We start from the raw sequence: 19386 nt of genomic DNA, 5'->3' as shown, positions 1-19386 counted from the left end.
CCTTCTCCTCCCACCTGACTGGATTTACCATCCTAAACACAGACCATGCACTTAATAACATCATGATAGAGCAATAAAACAACGGTGGTGAACTCTTTCTTTACCACACGACAGAGGGATGTAGCAGATGTACCCAACGCCATCAGGCTTTCTACTTCTACAGCACATGGCAGATGACTTCACATAAAAAAAGGAAGAAAGAAATCTGAAGCGGAGTCTTCATCTTTATTAAATTCCAACATAGTCATTGTACTTGAAAATTGACGACTGCTGAGTATTTGAAGTGGTTGCAAAGTTAACAATGACATGAACAACAAATGGAAGAAAGTTAAAGAGCGTTTACTGACAGCAAAAGCTCTTCTAACATTGTCATCATTATAAGATGGGAACTAGAAAGATGCATCTTCTTGGAAAGTTGTGTTTTGAAACAATTCTCTGAAAGCATTATGAGCAGTGTCAACAAGACTTTACAGCAATGCACAACACTGAACAGTCAAAGAGTCTCTGAGGCCAACATGCAGCATTTGCATTCAAGGGCTTTTCTGAACAGGCTCATTAAAAAAAGTCTCAGTATGCCACATTCTGTCATTTACAGTGTTGTGGCCCTTGTGCAGCGTTTGTTTATGAAGACTTTTATCAGCTTACTTTTCTCATCCGGTGTCCAACCATCCAGTGTACTACAGCGCATGATGTAAGCTGCAAGATTAAAGCAAAGAAAAAACACAAAGGACTCATTTTATCATGGAACAGCAGTTTCCACTAAGTATTAAGAACTTTTTTCCTCCATAGATCCAAAATTCACATTCTAATATGTTTCTGGTTCACACAGAAGGAAATCCAGTCAAACTGGGAGGACACTGAAACAATCCCAACATTAAAAGTAGGGATGTAATACTTGGAATACTTCAGAAACTCCATCAGATTTGGCCAGATATGGTGATTAATGTGAGAAGGGCCAGAAGAAGAAGAGGAAAACAAACTAGAAATAAACTCCAGGTCATGTTTGGAAAAGAAATGCTGCTTATTTGGCTTGAAAAAGCTGATGGTAGGATGCATGCTAAACAGTACATGGGGAAGGTAAAACATTGCTGAAAAACTAAATCTTATGTTGATGACAAACTGATTTTCTGCAGCTTCAACTATTAGCTGAGTACTTGTCAAGTAAAATGGTTTTATTTCCTGTTAGAAATATCACTCATGACGCCATGCAGACCATCTTCTGAGACGTTCTAAACTAAAGCAGTTGCCACGGTAACCAGTGGTTCTAGATGAGACTAAACTAAAAGTGGCAGAGTGAAAATATCAAGAATCAAGCTGAATAAAGCATTTGGAGAATGGTGACACCCCTATATGTAGGGCAGTGAAAAGCCATAGACAACTTAACTTCTGATCCCATGAACTGCATCAGCAGTTCCACATTATTCATATCCCTACAAATGCTTCCAGGATTAAAGAAAAAAGTCAGGTGAAACGGGCCAGTAAACTAAATGTAATCCTACACAATATGTGTGGCAGTCTGGGAAAAGCTGTCAGATGTGGCTGATGTTCATTTGTGGCAGCGAGACTAAATAGTTGCATGGTCACCACCAGGCATATATCATCCATCAGCATTAGCAGCCGAGCTCTGACGTGTTGATGCTGTGACAACTATTCTTTTTCAGCTGAAGCAAAGAAAAAACAGGGCTCAATGTGACCACATGGCGGAACAAAACACACAGGGTTTAGCGTTAACACTTGCTTCAGCAGCTCTGGGAAGAATGACGTTACTCAGGCACTTCTTGAGTGTGTGCTAACTTTTTTACTTGTAAATGTAGATTTTAAACTGAGAAATACGTGCCTGTGATGGACTGGCGACCTGTCTGGGATGAACCCCGTCTCTGGCCTGATGACTGCTGGGATAGGCTCCAGCTTAACTGGACTAAGCCGTGTAGAAAATGAAGGAAGAAAATCTAGATGTGGAATTCATGACAATTCAAGCAGGATCAAAACATTAATTGTCTCATGATTCACTGTCACACAGTTTTTTTCCACAATAAGATCCCAAGGGATCCTCTGTGGGGGGGACTTTGGCTCTCTATATTGGCTTCCCAGATATTTCTGCTGATGAATTTCCACAACTTTTCCACAACATTTCCAGAAATCATTCACTACCAAATGAGCCATATACTTCCTTCAAATTCCACTGACTTTGAACTGGTCCAGGACTGTCTTCCCATCTGGCACCTTCCGTGTTTCCCAAACGCCACAGCATGTCGGCACTCCGCTTCAGGAAAGAAGTTCTTGAAAAGAAGGTGGAATAAGCGAAGGCAGTCCTTTGCTTCTGCATGGATTGCAGAAGAAATATCACAGTGAGAGGAGGCGCAGATAAGTGAGAGAGGCGCAGGTAAGTGATGTGGCAGTGACGTAAATTTTGCGAGACGGCAGATTTAGTCAAGGCGCGTGAAAACAAATATTCATTCTACATCATATTCTTGCCAATATAATCTTAAAACTGTTTCTGGAAGCAAATAATTAAAAAGTCTTATTCAAGGTAAACTCTGGAGCAAAGCGAGGAGGATCTCACCAGCTTGTCGGAGTTTATTGACGAGTGTTTCAACCGCATCGTCATGGGCAAGACAAGCCAAACACCGACTCCGTCTGCGCCCAGATCCGCTTCAACCTCCAAGAGAAGCCGGAAAGAAGACTCACCCGGAGCGACGTCCTCTAACGGGGACGACACCTCGGACATCCTGATGTCCATTGACAAAAATCTCGCCAGCTTCGACGCTCGTCTGGGCCTGTTGGAAGTTCTCCACCGGGAGTTTCAGTCGCTGCGGGAGTCGCTGGAATTCAGCCAAAAGCAGGTGGAGTCTCTGGCCGCAGAGAACGCCAGCCTCAGGGAGACGGTGACTTCTCTCAACGAGGGAATGACTCGACTTACAGAGGAAAATAAAAAAATAAAGGAAACTGTGATCGATCTCCAGGCGCGCAGCATGAGGGACAACCTGGTCTTCGCAGGAATCCTGGAGCAACAAGAAGAGGATCCAGAGCAAACAATCAGATCCTTTATCCAAACCAAGCTGAAGCTACCCGAAGACGTGGTGAGGAACATCTCATTTCACCGAGTTCATCGCTTAGGTGGGAAAAGACCGGACAGCCGCAGACCCAGACCGATTGTAGCCAAGTTCGTGAGCTACAAGCAGAAAGAGCAGGTGAGGGATCGAGGTCCGGAACTCCGCGGGACCGATTTTAGTGTAAATGATCAGTTTCCCAAAGAGATTCTGGAGAGACGCAGGGTCCTGTTTCCCATCCGGAAGAAGCTCAGAGACGAAGGATCCCGTGCAGTCATCGCGGTGGACAAATTGTTCGTCAATGGACAGCTTTACCGTGACAAAAATACCACCCCCTGGCTCTACTAACCTCAGGTAATATCTATCACTCATACAGCTAATTATTGTTAAATTTCCATGTTAATCTGCTATAAGCACATTAATTATGGTAATTCAGAACTGTACATTTACTGCCAGTCTTTGTAAATTTGCTGTTGTTGTGTTCTGTTTTTGTTTTTTGGCCTTTTTTTTGAAGGTTGAAGGTGTTTAGCAGATTGAATGATCTACAGGCAGACATTGTCCTGCTACAGGAGACTCATTTATTAAAAACAACAGCTAACGTACTCTCTACAGTACAGTTCCCTCACGTGTACTCGGCCTGCTTCAACTCAAGACAAAGAGGAGTAGCCATTCTGATAAACAGGAAAATTCATTTTACTGCTAATAATATAATTTTAGACCCAGGTGGAAGATTCATAATAATGACATTATCTATCCTAAACATGAAGTTATGCATTGCAAATATTTATGGCCCAAACACTGATGACCCCTCCTTTTTTCATTCCTTCTTCTCCTTACTATATGATCACCTTGATAATACACTTATCATTGGGGGCGACCTCAACATGACCTTAAACTCTGGGATGGACAAGGGGGGCGGAGCAGGGAAACATAGGGTCTGGCAGTCAGCAAGAGTTGTTAAACAATATATGGAGGATTTTGGTCTTTGTGATGTCTGGCGCTCACAACACCTCACTGCTAGAGAGTACACTTACTTTTCATCTGTCCACCACTCATACTCCAGAATAGACTACTTCCTCACTAACAGCTCTATGATGAACAGTATCTCAGAAACTAAAATCCATTCCATCACTATCAGTGATCACGCACCAGTATCATTTACCCTAATGAATAAGAAAACTAAACCATCTTATAGCAAATGGAGACTTAATACATCATTACTTAAAGATCCTGATTTTATCAGTTACTTCAAACGGGAGTGGTCTTTGTATATAGAAAACAATGACATACCAGGAACATCAGCTTGTGTTCTTTGGGAGGCAGGAAAAGCAGTAATGAGAGGGAAAATAATTTCATTTTCATCACATAAGAAAAAGAAGGAGAGTTCAAAAATATCTGAACTAGAGCTTAAAATAAAATCACTAGAAGATGCCTACAAGGCTTCTCCAGAAGAGCAAGTGCTGAATCACATAAGAAAGGCTAAACTAGAGCTGAATGAAATAATTAACCAAAAAACCCAGTTTTTGCTACAAAGACTTCGCTTAGAGAATTTTGAACATAGCAACAAATCTGGAAGATTTCTCGCAAATCAATTAAAAGCAAACAAGGAGAAAACAACCATCTCCTCTGTTAAAGATTCAAGAGGAAATATCCTCCATGATCTTGATGGAATAAATGACACATTTAGGGATTTCTATAAAACATTATATTCCTCAGAAACAGATCCATCAGACAACAGCATTGAGGAATTTCTCAGCTACCTCAATCTTCCAAAGTTACAACAGGATCAGGAAATGGTTTTGGACGCACCCATTTCAGTAGGGGAACTACATGAAGCTTTAAAACACATGCCCAGCAATAAAGCTCCAGGACCAGACGCTTTTCCAGTTGAATATTATAAAGAATTTTGGTCTATACTAGCACCCACTTTTTATAAAATGGCTTCAGAAATTAAGGAAAAAGGTCGAATATCTCAAAACATGAATTTGGCTAGTATTACAGTAATACTAAAACCAGGAAAAGACCCCAAACTCCCATCTAGTTATCGTCCAATATCACTAATGAACGTAGATCTTAAAATAATCAGTAAAGTGCTTGCTACAAGACTAGAAAAAATAACTCCACTTATCATACATCCTGATCAAACAGGATTTATCAAGGGACGACATTCCACCACTAATACGCGCAGACTAATAAATCTAATTGATTATGCCACCATACATAACCTGGAAACTACAATAATCTCTCTAGATGCTGAAAAAGCATTTGACAGGGTGAACTGGAAAACAGAGATTTTCAGGAAGAGAACTTTTATTTTATTGAAATCCCATTTTTAAAATCTAATCCGAACCCCAAATGTAGCAATAATTGAACCAATATCTGTCAGTAAAACACATACAGTTCCAAGTGAGGGTTCCACTCCCTTTTCTTTAAAACATCCTGGAAATCAACATGTGGACCTCAAGCTGACAGTATATTAAGATTATTAATCCCAGTGATAAGAGACCACAGAGTGTTTAAGATGTTGCTTATTATAGTGTCCAAGGTAAGTTACAATATAACAATCAATATGAATTTAGAGCTAAATTGTGGATTGAAATAATAAGACAATTCCCAGCTGGGTTATCTCTTGGTGAGCCGCGGTCTGGTTCATAAAAACTGATCTTCTTCGGTGGCTTTCCCGCTCTTTTGGCCGTCTCTTTTTTATTATTTTCACATGCATTCATCCTGGAAAATAAAGAAGACATTTTCATTATTTAAACTGCTTTCACTGCATGACAAATCCACATTTTCCATGCACATACAATTTATGGAAGTGTCTAGAGGCCGCTGTAAACGCTCGCCATCTAAAATTTACCCAAACTGCGTTTAACAAAGATGCTGCTTCCCTTCTTTTTCCTCCTGCAAGATTCATTTCCTCCATTCCTTCTGCCAAAGACTCCACACGTTAAGCAAACAAAAAAAGAAGAAACGTACCACACGACCTGACGTTGTTAAGTCGCCTCACTACGTTGTGAAGTAACCAATCATGATACAGCATTAGCCACTGAGTAGCTCTCTTAACCAATGACCATGCAGCATTTGTGACTGATGGCTCTCTCCTAAATACTAAAGTTGGGTTGCATTACAGGGTTCAAAGTTCCGGGGTTTTGTGCCAAATGCAGTCAATATAATATAATATAATATAATATAATATAATATAATATAATATAATATAATATAATATAATATAATTTTTTATGTGGTTGATGAAACAAACTGTGAATTACATGCAATCTACTTCAAATTCTTTGTGGAAAACTGTTGGTTAATATAAAAGCAGATGCTATTTGCAGTAATTTTAATCAATTCATTCTGCATACAATCCAACATAGAAAAGAAATATTAATGTGGATTACAATAAAGTCAGCATGATATGAGATGATAGGAAAGAAGAAAACATTTCTCTAAGTGGGAGATTTCAGTGAGTGTTTGTGGAGAGCTCTTCCTTTGCTCTGTCTGAGATTAATATGAGAAGCATGAACTAAAGCCCGGATGAGAGGAGATTAAGTTCATAGAGAGAGCTCTCTGATTTCTCTGCCTGAGATCACAAAGAGAAACTAAAGTTGAGAAACTAGGAGAATCATATCAGAGCTTGTTGAGATCTCTTCTAAAACTTCAAATGAGACTACATTGAGATTTGGTGCATCTTATTTCTCCCGAGAGCAAACCGAGACGTAGGAGAAATAAACCTTAGTCTCAGTTTGCTTTCAAAGAAACCTCAGAGTTGTCTAGGAGAAAGAAATGAAACATTTTAGACATCTCTTTTCACATTTTCTTTTCCTCTTATGTGATCAAAAAAGATTTATTACAAAGCCTGGAATTTAATTTGTTAAAATAGATTTGCAGCCCTTATTAAAAGAAGCCATCATTTTTCTCCGTAGGTACATTTCAGTAGCTGACACATGCACCCTCACATGTTAAGCAGCAAGAAAAACCTGATAAATGTATCTCCCCTTGTAATGGAAGCAGAAAAACTGCTGCATTCACAGATGCTCATCACAACTTGCTCACAGTTCTGCGTATTATTCCTAAAAAAGGAGAGAAATTTCCACTGCAGTCCCGCATGTTTTAACACTTCCACAGGAAAACTGGCCAATTTGTGTCCAATAAGACGTATGAGGAGCTTCACTGCTAGCTTAGCAGCAAACAGATATGAGGAGAAAAGGGAGTTCTTTTGGTTTGGCGCTGTTGTCATTTCTCCTTTCCGAGGGGGGACGGTGGCGCATGACGAGGCACGTGCAGCCTGTCCAGACAGCTTAGCTTCCACGTGTACAAGCTTTAAACACAGAAAATAAAAGCACTCACTGTTCTTCGGCATAGTGCTTAATGATCAACATTCATATAAAGTAGGTCATTTAAATAAAGCTCACGTCATGAAAGCCCAGCACTCATGTACTTGATAAAACACGCTCACTTTTCTTCCCAAGTCTTCACTGCAGCTTGTCTTCACTCCTACTGATCCAGCAGCTCTGTCTGAATACCCATGATGCACTTCACGGTAGGGCTGCACCATTCATCGCAGTTTCATCCTCATCACGGTTTTAGTGGCCACCATTAAATAAACCTGATGGTCAACAATATTTCCATTCAGAAGGCCAGCTCTGCTGCATGCGTCTCTGATCAACTACCCCTGGCCGCAGTGTGCAGAGCGAGGCGTGTCTCAACGTGGGCGGGGTTAAACGCCTTCAGCTCCGCCCACTGGATGGGATTCTTCTTCCTCGCCGCAGTCGCCGTCTTCTTCTTCACATTTTACAAGTTTCCATGTGCCATATCTTCACCAAACCACCTGGAGATCATTTAATTAAGGCTCGTCGGCGACACAACGTCCAACTTTGCTAAATGGAGGTAAGCATCGATGAAAAAACGGCCAATTAATGACAATCAAAGTTTTATTGGGATTATTGCTGGATTTTCCAGCACATTTTCGCCTCACAGATGAGCTTATTTGCATCTTCAAATGTCTCCTGTTTGTTCTGCCGTTCTAATATTCACCTGGTTCAAGTTCTCCACGACGTTTTCCTCTGTTTTTTCCAGACACATTGCACACCTCCTCTCCCCTGGACCCCGGAGGACACTTGGCAGAAACGATGCTCCGCTTTGATATGTCATTGCATCCGCTAAAGTTTTCCATTTGCTGACTATCCTTTAATCCAAACCTTGTTTTCACACCTCCAGGGTCTGGCAAAGCAAGTGTGCTCAAACAACTGTGGCCTGTTCTAATGGTAAGACCAGGGCTGTTGTATTATTGTGAAGCAGGAGGATGAAGGAAAGTTAGCATGGTGGGTATTGGTAAGGGTGCATGAACCAAGAGATGGACTAAGGCTCAGGAAGCCCATGACTTATTGTCAAATGATTCAGTTAAATGCTCAACCAAAAATGGCTGTGAAAGAAAGCAAAGCAAGGATTAGAAATGATCAAGTCCATTAAATGTTCCCTTTGATAAAGATCAATACAATGTAGAGCTAACTTTATCAGAGTATCAATAATAAAGGTGCACATGTTGCCCTTAGCAGTGCTGCCGCCCTGTGAGAAGGACAAAGACTGAATAAATGTGTGTGCATGGCTTCCATAAGGAGGGGCTCAGGTGAGTGGGATGAAAAGCAATCAGGAGTGATTAGGAAGAAGGACAGGAAGGGAGGGAAGGGAAAGTGTGGAGAGATTCATTCCAATTAGAGCCTTTAATTCCACAGGATTTGCTTTTCTTTTCCATTAAAAAGCAGTTTAAAAGTGCCAACTATCTGATTGCTGATTTGTTCCTCTTATGCTGTACAAAGTGACAGCGAGGCAGCTACAGGGACAGGCAGGGTGTTTAACATGAATAAACTGATATACAGCAATGCAACTCTGGAGACAGGCAGGGGAAGTACAAGGACTGTGCAGACAAACAATAATACAGCAACAGAGACAGGCAGGATTATGCCTTGTATTATATATAGGTAACATTCAGAAATATGACATGTATACTAGGGATGTGGAGAAAATATTTCAACATGTACTTTTTGACTTTCAGTCCGCTCTCTACATTGTCATGGGGGCCAAATGTGATTCCAGTGAGGTATGTGGAAATTGGGATGAGTTTGTGCCCGGTGAATACAAGGCACTTTTGCTTCTGGCACAAATCAACCTATTGTGTTTTTATTTCTTCAAAGGAAAACATGCTGCAAATAAGAAGATGGTGGTGTCTTCTTCTGAGAAACTTTCCAATGCCGTAAATGCTCTTTACATGATCCTACTTTTCAAAGAGTTTTTTTAAACTCCACGTTTGACTGAAAACCCTGTGGATTGACTTTTCTTCAAGTTTTAATAGTGAACGTTCATTGTCATTGAATCAGCAAGGTGTGAAGAAGAGACTGCAGGCCAGAAAAAGGCGTCGGGAGGAGCGGAAACTACAGGTAAGAGGAGCTTCATTAATTAGCCATGTATTTAAGCACTTGTTTGAAGACTACTGTTAATCCCTCTGCAAATTTCAGGATGTAGAAGATGCTCCAGTGAAAAAGATGCCTTCTGAATCCATCTCATCAGCTACTATTGAAGGTAGACTTGTTGTCCACACATACAGAAACTGCTTTTCCCTGCATGCTTTTATTCTCTGCTAGATTACCTCGGCTGACCTGAGATGCCCCTTCAAATATAATATTGGATTTCTTCTAAAAGTTGAAGAGGTGGGATGTCCAAGATCTTTTTTACTGTCATTTATCTCTTTTCATTCTATTCCCTCTGTAGGGGAAGGTGACATGAAGAGCAGCAGTGGGACAGGGAAGAGTGGATGCAGCCTTCCTACCTCAGCGTTTTTGGGCCATCTCCAGTATCTACTTTGAGAATGAGCTTTTTTCTCTACAGGAAGAAGATGCTTTACTGCATGACACCATAAAGGCAGCCAAATGCTGCAGAACGCAGTCATTTCAAGGAAGAGATTCCCTGCCTGGAGTTGTTGAGATGGACGAAGGACAAGAAAAGGAAACAGTGAAAAAAGTCCAAAACTGTGACTTGATGAGTGAAGGTGAAGAGAGTCATGGAGCTGAGGGAGCCGTTCATGTTTTCCTTTCACTTCAGAATCCACTAGGAATCATTTGGTGCAGAAATGATGGATGTTCACAGCTTAAAGCTCTGTGTGTGTGTGTGTGTGTGTGTGTGTGTGTGTGTGTGTGTGTGTGTGTGTGTGTGTGTGTGTGTGTGTGTGTGTCAATAAATCCAGTGTTTGCCGTTTCTGTTCCTTGAAAAAAAGTCTATATTATGTGTGTTGCATTCCAATGCTCCAGTCATTTCAATCTGTGAGAGCCTTTCAAATGTGCCTGTGGGACGGTGGTTAGATGTCCAGCATGGGGTGAGGGCTTTTACTGCTACTTTTAACTGGCCTGAGACCATGCACTCCTTGCTCAACTCAGCTCAAATACAGTTTGAAGGCCACAGAAATGATGACACAATATCTTGGTGGAACCTGGGTGTAATATAGGATCTATTTTATATCCTTATAGCCTTACTTTAATCATCTCAGGATACACTCCCGCATCGGGTAGGTGGCGGTTTTACATGTGGTCACGTGGAAAATGTGAAGAAAAAGACGGCCATGGTGGCGGCGAAGAAGAGTCAGAAAGTCAAAATAACATCATTTCCCACTTAAATCCGGTAGGTGGCGCTATTAAACGTGGAAAAAATGCAAAGAAGAAGAAAGCAGTTGCGGCGAGGAAGAAGAATCACATCCAGTGGGCGGAGCGGAACGCGTTTAACCCCGCCCACGTTGAGACACGCCTTGGTCTGCAGGAAGCTGCGTTCAGGACGCAGCTGGTTAACATGTCTGCCAGCTGCATGTGATGAAGCTGCTTAGTAAAGACTTTTCCTGCTAAAAGCCACACCTGACACACCTGAAGCCGTTTCTCACCTTTCAGGCTGGCGTGGAAGCTGAGCCACGTCAGCTTTGCGTGTTTAAGCTCCATCCCGCAGCAAACGCAGCTTTTCTGCAAGAACTGGAGCATGAGACTGAGTGTGGAAGTGGTGGAAAGCAGCTGTGGTGAGGCTGGAAAACTGACATCAGGAATGTGGAGCTTTCTGACCTGCTCACTGTTTTACACACACATGTGGACACATGTTGTCTTTCTTTCTAAATCAACCTGTTTCCATGTGATTTGCTGCTCTTCTTGGAAACATCTGCAGCTTTCCTGGAACACGCCTTTATGACTCCACTGGGGAAGAAACCAGTCTGACTGGATCTTTCAGAAGAAACAAGATGAGATTTGTGTTGACTGAAAGCTTCGAGCTGAAATCTGACCTTCGTCTCAACACGTCCCTCCTCAGCACAGAACACAAGAAAATAAAGCCAAAGCAACCAGATCCATCCATCCGCTTTCTGTCCCTGCTTAGACCAATGAAGGCTGGCAGGGGGCGGAGTCTGTCCCAGCAGCTAGCAGGTGAGAGGCAGGTACACCTGGACACATCACCTGTCCATCACAGAGACACAAACAAGCACTCGGTCCTGGAGAGGATCAGAAAAACTTTCCTGAAATGTAAAGATTCACTCAGAACTTTCTTCCTGTGAAGGAAGTAAAATGTAAAATAAAGAATAAAATATCTTGAATCTTTGCTTTTCTTTCCTCTGATGATTCTCTTTCCCCTAAATTCCTCATGATGAATGAAATGATGTGTTTTCCAGCTTTTCCAAGCAGATACGTTTTAGGATGGATGCTTCTGGCTCTTTGCTGCATCAGGACTCTGCTGCTTTTATTTTCCAGTCTGGCTTCCTAGTCCATGCCTTATTTGGTCATGTTTCCTCTCACCTCTCTCTGTTGGCAGCAACCAGACACTGATTCAGGTCTTCAGATAGAAACCATTGAAACGTTTGACCTCATGTCTGAGCAGAGTTTCTCCTCCAGCCTCAACAAGATCAATGTCCTGGTTTTAGATGGGAAAACATACTGAAAGACTGACAGCTGTAGAAGCCAGACAAGTGATGTGAGCTCAGTTTCCACATGATAAGATTACTCATGTAGAAAAAGTAGTTCAATACAAACATGTTGATGCATCATTTCAGCCCGGTGGTTCAAATCTAGGAACATGCAGAACAGGGTCCTGAAGAGCAGGATTTTGGAACACTGGTGGAAAATGTCTCAGTGCTGCAGCTGAAGCTGCTAAAGAGGAGGAGGAAGGTCTGATGTTGCTCCTCCTACCTGCCCTTCCTCCACAACAGGTAGGAATCTGCCTCAGAGCAGGAAGCAGCTCACCTGTGTGTCAGCTGTGTCTGTGGACCGTGTGTCCGTCTGTGGACCGTGTGACCGTCTGTGGACCGTGTGTCCGTCTGTGGAGTGGAGATTCTCCTTCTCTGAACAAACTGTAAGTGTCAACTTTCGTCGGTGTTTCTGAAATGTTTGGAACGTTTTCACTTCTGGTTTCAGCTGAAACTTTGATCTCTGCTGCTTGAAGACAAATCTCTTCCTGCTCTCGAAGAGGACGGACGCTTTTTCTCTCCCTCCCGTTCCCACTCTGACCTGCTGCTTCTCTGTATTGTCATCTATCTATCTGAGCCTTTTGCTCCATTTCCTTCTGAATTTAAATGGATCTGGTCTGCTGGTCTCTCAATGCAACTTTTAAAATCTTTTTTCCCAAAAGAATGGGCGAAGGGGAGCCCGCAGGTCCGGACGGAATGCATGCTGCTGGATACGTGATGAAGGTCATGTGCCTGCTGCTTCTTTCTGTGGAGGATTTCTACATGATTGGATTTATGATAAGTGGGTTTCTGCTGTTTGGTGTGTGCAGTTTCCTGGTGTCTCGCAAATTTTGGAAGATCTGTGATGGACTACGCCGAGTAACTAGCACTCGAACTCATGTGTGACAGCACTGGACCATGACTGGAGCTGGGCGTGGTTCTGGAGCTCATCCGTAAGTGGGAAACATCTTAGAGAAGCGGTTACTCGGTTTTGGTGGAAACTGATCCCCGATTCGGCTGTTTCAGAGTCCGACAGAGACCACTAAGGACTCAAAGCTGAGCCAAACGAAGCTTAGCTTGACCCAAAACAAAGTTATTATCTGAATCTGGCTCCCTGACTGGCCTTGGGCAGGCTGGTTATCACGTCTCCTGGAATGTAATGCTGTCTGATGCTCAGTCCCCTCCTAACCCCCCTCCCTCTCTCAGGTCTGTGGAACTTAAACTGAACTCAGCTCTCAAGGCCACATTTACATCAGGTGGTACAGATGAACTGGGGAAAGTTCACAGACTCACTCACTGAACACACACACTCACACTAGGGCTGGGCGATATGGCAAAAAAATAAAATCTCTGATTTTTTTTAAACCAAATCCGATTTCCGGTTTTAATCGATTTTTTTTCACCTTTACTGTAAAGAAAAAAATTACAAATGTCAAAAATGATTCTTTTTCAAAAATACTTTTATTGCAGTCAGCCTAAAATTTAAAGTGCAACTAAACAAACTGTTAAACAAGATTGTAAAAAGAGATGCAGGCGCTGCCACTGTAAATATTATAAGTAACAACATGTTTGTACTAAGTGCGTTTCCACTGTGAGATAGTTTTTAAGTTTTGATCATACATTTAAGAATAGGCCTCACTTCACTTGTGTAATTTTATTCTAAAATAAAAAACTGATAAATAAATAAATAAAAATGCCTCCTCTTGGAAGAAAAATAGTGATTCCTTTTAGAGTATTTTGACATTAAATAACCAAAACAATTTCCCACATTGGCAATGAGGTAATAAAAATGAATGTTTTTTTTACACTTAACATGTGTTTAGAGAAAATTTACCTCTTTGATACAAAATACTATTTTTAAAAAATCCCTGAATGTTATTAAAGCTATATTTCTAACATACCTGTATTATTACATTCTTGCTGTTTTTTTGTTTAATTTACACATTTTTGGCAGAAAGACGAGCCTGTCAGCTGCATCTGGCTTCAGACCCCAGTGGCATGTGACCCCTCCCACACTGAAAACCCTGCATTTCCATCACACTGTGGCAGAATAGGCCTCTACTAATTCTTAATTTATTAATTACCTCGGAGCACCACTCATCACTTTTAATTAACTTAAGATTCAGGCGGATGAGACACCTGAAATAAACTCAAATTCAATAAACAGTCTCAATTTAAAGGAGTAAATCCTAAGAACGAGCAAACCAGAAATTGTACATTCAGAAATTATGACAAGAACGGATGAATTGATTACATATTTATTGACAATGATGATAAACAACACAGTAGAAGAAACCAAACAATTAAAAAGGAGGTTATTAATGGAATGGGTTAATGGATGTCTGCATGGGTTTTCAATTCTGACATTGATAAGGAACGCTGAAATTAATTAAATGTGATGGAGCAGGAAGAAACTGGTTGGAATTAAGCAAATAAATCGGGATGATTATCTTACTTAAATCTTTGATAAGAGCGTGTTCAATAATTCTAAATTTGGATAAGAATTCAAATTTAATTATTTAGTTAGAATTTGATGTACTGGTTTGGGACATCACAAATGTCAGAGCGCTATCAGATCCTACTTGGACGCTGGATGTCCGGAGAGTGGGTCGAAACGGGTGGTTGATTCCCTATTCGGCGCGTTTCTGGGGGATTGGATCCCTGGAGCGTCAGGAGGAGTAGGTCTACGCAGCTACTCTGGGCTTCTGGGTCCGTTCAGCGGAGTTCCAGAGCGGCGTGATGATGATCCAGATGGTCCCAAAAATAGATAGTTCCAGATTTTACGTGTAAAGACGCAGTGGAAAAAGTTGGAGCTATGGTTCTAGTTAATTACTGATCTCGGGAAAAATGACTGGTTACAAATAAACACTTGTACTTTCTCCCGTTAGGAAGAACAGAGAGGTAAAAGGCTTATAACGAAATAAAACTAAAAAGGAAAAGAAGACGAAAGCTAAAAGAAGACAAAAAGCACAAAGAAGACTAAAACTAAAAAAAGACTAAAAAGACACTGAGGAAGTCAGGCTGCAAGTCTGATTTGAACAGACCCGCCTTTCGAACTTTCAGCCAATCATGAGTTGCTTCTGTCAGAGGCTGACCAACCTTATCCAATCAGGTCAGCTCTAGTTCCTTCCCTCTGCATCTTATTAATGTGAACATGATACTCAAAATTCTTTACTTTGTTTGACTCCAATACACATCAAATCACATATTTAAGAGTTATGCAGACTCCTAGTTTGGTGGGAAGAAAAGCATTAACTTATAGTATTACTTTCACACATGAAAAGATTGGCTACATGTATTTTTATTAAAGGTGGATTAATTAATTGTCACGACTCGTCTTCATTGGCAATAAATCCTAAAAAAGGAAACTCACATTTTATTCATTCACATTAGTAGCTTAAGAGAGGTCTGAAGCTTGGAAAACATAATCAAGAATATTTAATGCAGTGTTTTATGATTACTACACGTGTGTGATCAGTTCAAAGAATTAAATCACATATCAAGATAAAATAATGAAAAAGAAGAACTTCATCAAAACAATTAACCAAAGTCATTTAGACTAAGTTAAATCGGTTAGACAAACTTGTAAAATAAGATCAATCAGGTTAAGCATCTAAAGTTTCCTTTAATTGGGGAAAGAAGTTTGAATTTCTTTCCAGTCTCCTTCTCAGTCAGGGGAGGGGTTGTTCTGGCACCATGAAGTCTGGTACTTTGATGAAAGGTGTAATTTTTGACAAGAACCAGGGTTTGGTCAGATGCGACTCTCGGCATCCCCCCGACCTGCAACTATAAATTGCGTTAGATTTTCCACTTATGAACCTCCCTTTGTTGATGCAGCTGTATTCTGTAGAGAGGGGAGAAGGGTGTAAATCTCTGAGTGTCGTCCTCCTTTGGGTCAAATGGTCACCCTCCTGTTCTGTGTGGACCAGTCTTACTGCAGAGAGAAAGAGATGGGGACTATTGTTTAATCCAGTTCGAATGTCTTTTAATCCTGGAAGGCCAAGATCACTACAACAACTTCACAAAAGCTAAATATCACCATAAAACCCGCTGCTATAAAAGGTTTTAAGATCTCAAGAGTTGGTTTTTCAGACATTTCAATACAGAATGTTACATGTCTGTATGTCTGACCTTGGACGAGCTGGCTTGAACTCTGAATTTCCCCTCGGGGATGAATAAAGTATCTTTGATTGATTGATCACATTATTGATTATTGATCTGAAGAATCAAAGCGTCGTCTCCAGCAGTAAAGTCAGACACGTCAGCTTTCTCTGATACTTGTCCTGTTTAAATGTGAGTCCTGGGATCAAACTGGTTTCCAGTTGATGTGTAATGGATGGAGAATGCGGCTGTGGGGAGCAGCGTGAACTCTGAGCTTAGTTTTAGTTTTACAGTAACAGGAGTCGGACAGGTTTTTCAGGATTATTAAGTTCCACACTGAAATTTTTCTCCTTGATCATAATCCATCTTTCTGATATTTTACATTTAGTTTATGACAGGAAAGTAAATACTTGAACAGTTTGTCAACTAAATCCAGCTGAAAATGTCACCTGAATCTCAGGGAAATGATTCCAGACATTTTATTTCCAACATTTAATGAACAGTCAGTGTTGTGTCTGAAACATGATCAATATTTAAGCTCAATGATGAGAACATGTTTAATTGCCCCATTTTTTTCATCTCTGCATTTCTTCATGTATGATGTTGTATTTTGTCCTTGTAATCAACACTTGTATAGAAATAACATGTCTGTGTGAGAGAACTGAAGTAGATTGGAAGAAGAAAGCTCCACTGGTCAATGTGAGTGTTTTTAAACATCCAGGCTGGGTTTCATTTAGCCGACGTTGGCTGCTGCCTTTGTCTTGTTGTGTTTGGATAGTTGATCTCTGTTTGCTGTCTGCTACATCATGGACTTGGGATTGTTCTGCATTTCTTGGCCAGATCACTCTTAAAAAAGAGAAATGAATCAATCTGAGGCTGCACGGTGGCGCAGTGGTTAGCACTGTGGCCTCACAGCAAGAAGGTCACTGGTTCGATCCTTGGCTGGTTTGGTCAGTGGCCTTTCTGTGTGGAGTTTGCATGTTCTCCTCGTGTATGCGTGGGTTCTCTCCGGGTAGTCCGGCTTCCTCCCACCACCCAAAGACATGCATGTTAGGTTAATTGGTCACTCTAAATTGCCCCTAGGAGTGTGTGTGAGCATGAGTGTGGTTGTTCGTCTCTCTGTGTGTGGCCCTGCGATGGACTGGCGAGCTGTCCAGGGTGTATCCTGCCTGTCGCCCAAAGCCGGCTGGGATAGGCTCCAGCTTCCCCGCGACCCTGAATTGGAATAAGCGGTTCAGAAAATGAATGAATGACTGAATGAATCAATCTGACTCTGAGCCAATCAGAGGAGGAGATGATGGAGAGGAGGGCTTCAGCTGAATGATGTGTGTTTCCTCTGCAGGTGGAGGTAGAAAGTGTGTGTGAGCCGATGTGTGTTTCCTCTGCAGGTGGAAGTAGAAAGTGTGTGTGAGCCAATGTGTGTTTCCTCTGCAGGTGGAGGTAGAAAGTGTGTTTGAGCCAATGTGTGTTTCCTCTGCAGGTGGAGGTAGAAAGTGTGTGTGAGCCGATGTGTGTTTCCTCTGCAGGTGGAGGTAGAAAGTGTGTGTGAGCCGATGTGTGTTTCCTCTGCAGGTGGAGGTAGAAAGTGTGTGTGAGCCAATGTGTGTTTCCTCTGCAGGTGGAGGTAGAAAGTGTGTGTGAGCCAATGTGTGTTTCCTCTGCAGGTGGAGGTAGAAAGTGTGTGTGAGCCAATGTGAATCCAGCATCATGGATCAGGACAGAGAGGAGGGAGTCCCTCCCTCTAAAACCACTCAGAGGTCAGATATCCATCTCTAACTCTCCATGACTCTTCTCAGAAATCACAAAAACTCACATCAGCAAACATCTGGATTCACAGGAACCGACCTGGACCTGCACCTAAAGCCAGACCTGCACCTGGACCTGGACCTGGACCTGAGCCCAGCTGTGTGTCCATGAAGAGCGACTGGTCGATGGAGAAACTTATTGGTTTCAGCTCAGACCAGCAGTGAGTATCAGAGTCCAGTGGAGGTTCTGGATCAGGTTCCAGATGAAAACCAGTTTCTGTTGAATCATTTCTGGACGTCTGAGACGAATCTGCAGCATCATGTTTGTCGTGATGGATCTGATTTGTCCTCCAGAGTCTTCATCAAACTAAATGTTCAATTTCAGGATTCAGCTGTGAAACCATGAAACCATCTTTATTCACAGGAATCAACCTGGACCAGGACCAGAACCTAGACCTGGATCAGGACCTGGATCAGCACCCAGCTGTTTGTCCTTTAAGAGCAACGAGTCGAAGGAATTTTTTCTTGATTTTAAATCGGATCCAGAGAGGTGAGCTGTGTGTAAATGTTGCACCAGTTTGGTTTTATTCCAGCTTGTGTTTCACATCAATAATACCAGAGTATTATTCCGGATATACGGATCTATATATTAGTCCGGATATCTTCAGTATTTCCAGGTGAAATATCCAGATAAAGCTCTTATAATAAGCAGTTTTATGGGATGTTTCCTGTGAGCTGAGAATAAGCAGGAAGACTCTGTCTCAGTGCAGGAAACAGCATCTCCAGAATTCAGCTTTCTCATCTGTGGAACGTAGAAGCAAACGTCAGTTTTTCCTCCTCACATTCTGGACCTTTCCACAAGTTCTGCACATTCCCTGAAGCTCACTTACTAAGTGACCTGCAGTCACAACAAAGCAAACTTTTACTTGGTGAAAAACTCCAACATCAAACACATTTCTACTGGGAGCTGCCCAGTCTAACCAGTCTCATCCAAGCACATCCTGGCTGTGGCTGCCTTGCTCCAGGGCACCTCAGCACAGAGAGCACATCTCTCTGATACTGATTCCATCTTCCAGACCTGTAGTGTGCAGAAACAAAGCAAAACTAGAGCGTAGGGGTCTGGACCAAGAAGGCCACCGTATCTCTACAGGACTGCTTTGAGAGCACAGACTGGGAGGTTTTCTCTCAAGGATCTGGCTTGGAGGAGCACACCTCTGCTGCTTTGGATGACATCAGCTTTTCCACAGTGGAGCTACTGCCCACTAAAACAGTCCAGATCTTCCCAAAGCAGAAAGCTGCTTTAATGAGAGTGGGAGCTTCATGATGAAGGTGAGAGAGGCTGCTTGTAGGCCAGGAGATATGCTGACCTTTATGACCTCCCAGAAGAGCCTGGCAAAGAGTGTCAGAGAGGCAAAAGGCAGGTACAGGCAGCGGACTGAGGGGGACTTTGGAAACAAGGACCCCCGGGGCATGTGGAAGGGCATCAAACCCTTCATGACTGGAAGGACAACACCAACCTGGCCAGGTATGA

At 42.0% G+C, this 19386-nt stretch overlaps 1 protein-coding gene across 1 annotated transcript in view; it reads left to right on the top strand.

The window, feature by feature from the left end:
- Positions 1-9120: 9120 nt before the first annotated feature.
- Positions 9121-19386, top strand: part of LOC306765680 (uncharacterized protein) — a gene marked incomplete at both ends in the record, with an annotated part of 112316 nt that continues 102050 nt past the window's right edge. Inside the window, 8 exons of the mRNA XM_079253164.1 lie at positions 9121-9147; positions 9425-9484; positions 9563-9626; positions 9816-9897; positions 10979-11100; positions 12274-12416; positions 19006-19164; positions 19239-19380. Coding sequence (XP_079109290.1) covers positions 9121-9147; positions 9425-9484; positions 9563-9626; positions 9816-9897; positions 10979-11100; positions 12274-12416; positions 19006-19164; positions 19239-19380 — 799 coding nt within the window. The remainder of the gene's footprint in view (positions 9148-9424; positions 9485-9562; positions 9627-9815; positions 9898-10978; positions 11101-12273; positions 12417-19005; positions 19165-19238; positions 19381-19386) is intronic.

The sequence above is a fragment of the Telmatherina bonti genome, assembly GCF_933228915.1.
Source record: "Telmatherina bonti genome assembly, chromosome: 14".
Classification (NCBI taxonomy): Eukaryota; Metazoa; Chordata; class Actinopteri; order Atheriniformes; family Telmatherinidae; genus Telmatherina; species Telmatherina bonti.
The sequence above is the reverse complement of the archived record's forward strand: the minus strand, read 5'-3'. Positions and strand labels throughout refer to the sequence as shown.